This window comes from Oncorhynchus gorbuscha, unplaced genomic scaffold (genome assembly GCF_021184085.1).
Source record: "Oncorhynchus gorbuscha isolate QuinsamMale2020 ecotype Even-year unplaced genomic scaffold, OgorEven_v1.0 Un_scaffold_19567, whole genome shotgun sequence".
Classification (NCBI taxonomy): domain Eukaryota; kingdom Metazoa; phylum Chordata; class Actinopteri; order Salmoniformes; family Salmonidae; genus Oncorhynchus; species Oncorhynchus gorbuscha.
In genome coordinates, this window is record NW_025760918.1 from 1 (window position 1) to 2,269 (window position 2,269).

The window sequence follows — 2,269 nt, forward strand, 5'->3', positions numbered from 1 at the left end:
CTGTGACTCAGTGAGTGGTGATGTACTACAGTGTATCTGTGACTGTAACTCAGTGAGTGGTGATGTACTACAGTGTATCTGTGACTGTGACTCAGTGAGTGGTGATGTACTACAGTGTATCTGTGACTGTAACTCAGTGAGTGGTGATGTACTACAGTGTATCTGTGACTCAGTGAGTGGTGATGTACTACAGTGTATCTGTGACAGTAACTCAGTGAGTGGTGATGTGTTACAGTGTATCTGTGACTCAGTGAGTGGTGATGTACTACAGTGTATCTGTGACAGTAACTCAGTGAGTGGTGATGTACTACAGTGTATCTGTGACTGTAACTCAGTGAGTGGTGATGTACTACAGTGGTGATGTACTACAGTGTATCTGTGACTGTAACTCAGTGAGTGGTGATGTACTACAGTATATCTGTGACTGTAACTCAGTGAGTGGTGATGTACTACAGTGTATCTGTGACTGTAACTCAGTGAGTGGTGATGTACTACAGTGTATCTGTGACTCAGTGAGTGGTGATGTACTACAGTGTATCTGTGACTCAGTGAGTGGTGATGTACTACAGTGTATCTGTGACTGTAACTCAGTGAGTGGTGATGTACTACAGTGTATCTGTGACTCAGTGAGTGGTGATGTACTACAGTGTATCTGTGACTCAGTGAGTGGTGATGTACTACAGTGTATCTGTGACTCAGTGAGTGGTGATGTACTACAGTGTATCTGTGACTGTAACTCAGTGAGTGGTGATGTACTACAGTGTATCTGTGACTGTAACTCAGTGAGTGGTGATGTACTACAGTGTATCTGTGACTCAGTGAGTGGTGATGTTTTGCCCCTTGAAACAGACGGAGCCCAACGTGAGGAATAAGATCCTTTACCTGATCCAGGCCTGGGCCCACGCCTTCCGCAACGAGCCCAAATACAAGGTGGTTCAGGACACGTACCAGATCATGAAGGTGGAGGGTAAGTCAGATCCCAGATCAGCCCCTAGCCCCCTAGACACTCCTGAAGACCTGAGAAGATTGGCTCGGTGGAGGAAACACAGTGGCAGCTGTCATCCCTTCCTTCCTCAGGTGTCCTCAGGTTTTCCATCGGGTCTGGAGGTTGGCTATGATCTGGGATTCAGACACACAGTCACTAACACACAGCAAAACAGAATGGAGTAGTGTCACAGTAAATATTGATCTTGTATTAAAAAAAAGCTTTGTCCTGTATTGTTGGACATCTTGCATCTCCTGTTGTTCCAGGTCACGTGTTTCCAGAGTTCAAGGAGAGTGACGCCATGTTTGCTGCAGAGAGAGTAAGAGTCTTCCTCTCACTGGTGTTGTTCTGGTTCGATACATCCTTACTACTGAATGTTCTCAGCTTGTTAGGAGGACCTCTAATGTCTCCCTCTGTGTCCAGGCTCCAGATTGGGTGGATGCGGAGGAGTGTCATCGCTGCCGGGTTCAGTTTGGAGTGATGACTAGAAAGGTAAGGTAACATGGCAGACTGGCAGGAGGACGGACTGGCAGACTGGCAGGAGGACGGACTGGCAGGAGGACGGACTGGCAGACTGGCAGGAGGACGGACTGGCAGACTGGCAGGAGGACGGACTGGCAGACTGGCAGGAGGACGGACTGGCAGACTGGCAGGAGGACGGACTGGCAGGAGGACGGACTGGCAGACTGGCAGGAGGACGGACTGGCAGACTGGCAGGAGGACGGACTGGCAGGAGGACGGACTGGCAGACTGGCAGGAGGACGGACTGGCGGACTGGCAGGAGGACGGACTGGCGGACTGGCAGGAGGACGGACTGGCGGACTGGCAGGAGGACGGACTGGCGGACTGGCAGGAGGACGGACTGGCGGACTGGCAGGAGGACGGACTGGCAGACTGGCGGGGGGGAGGACGGACTGGCGGACTGGCAGGAGGGCGGACTGGCAGGAGGACGGACTGGCGGACTGGCAGGAGGACGGACTGGCAGGAGGACGGACTGGCAGACTGGCAGGAGGACGGACTGGCAGACTGGCGGACTGGCAGGAGGACGGACTGGCGGACTGGCAGGAGGACGGACTGGCGGACTGGCAGGAGGACGGACTGGCAGACTGGCAGGAGGGACGGACTGGCAGAGGACTGGCAGCAGACTGGCAGGAGGACGGACTGGCAGGAGGACGGACTGGCGGACTGGCAGGAGGACGGACTGGCAGGAGGACGGACTGGCGGACTGGCGGGAGGGAGGACGGACTGGCAGACTGGCGGGAGGGAGGACGGACTGGCAGACTG

The 2,269-nt window shown here is 54.1% G+C and overlaps 1 protein-coding gene across 1 annotated transcript; it reads left to right on the plus strand.

Moving 5' to 3' along the window:
- Positions 1-815: 815 nt before the first annotated feature.
- LOC124030999 (hepatocyte growth factor-regulated tyrosine kinase substrate-like) lies at positions 816-1,501 on the plus strand. The gene is made up of 3 exons (XM_046342072.1): positions 816-967; positions 1,252-1,304; positions 1,409-1,501. The coding sequence occupies exons 1-3, from the start codon at positions 829-831 to the stop codon at positions 1,484-1,486; spliced, it is 270 nt and encodes an 89-aa protein (XP_046198028.1). The 5' UTR covers positions 816-828; the 3' UTR covers positions 1,487-1,501.
- The last annotated feature ends 768 nt before the right edge of the window (positions 1,502-2,269 follow it).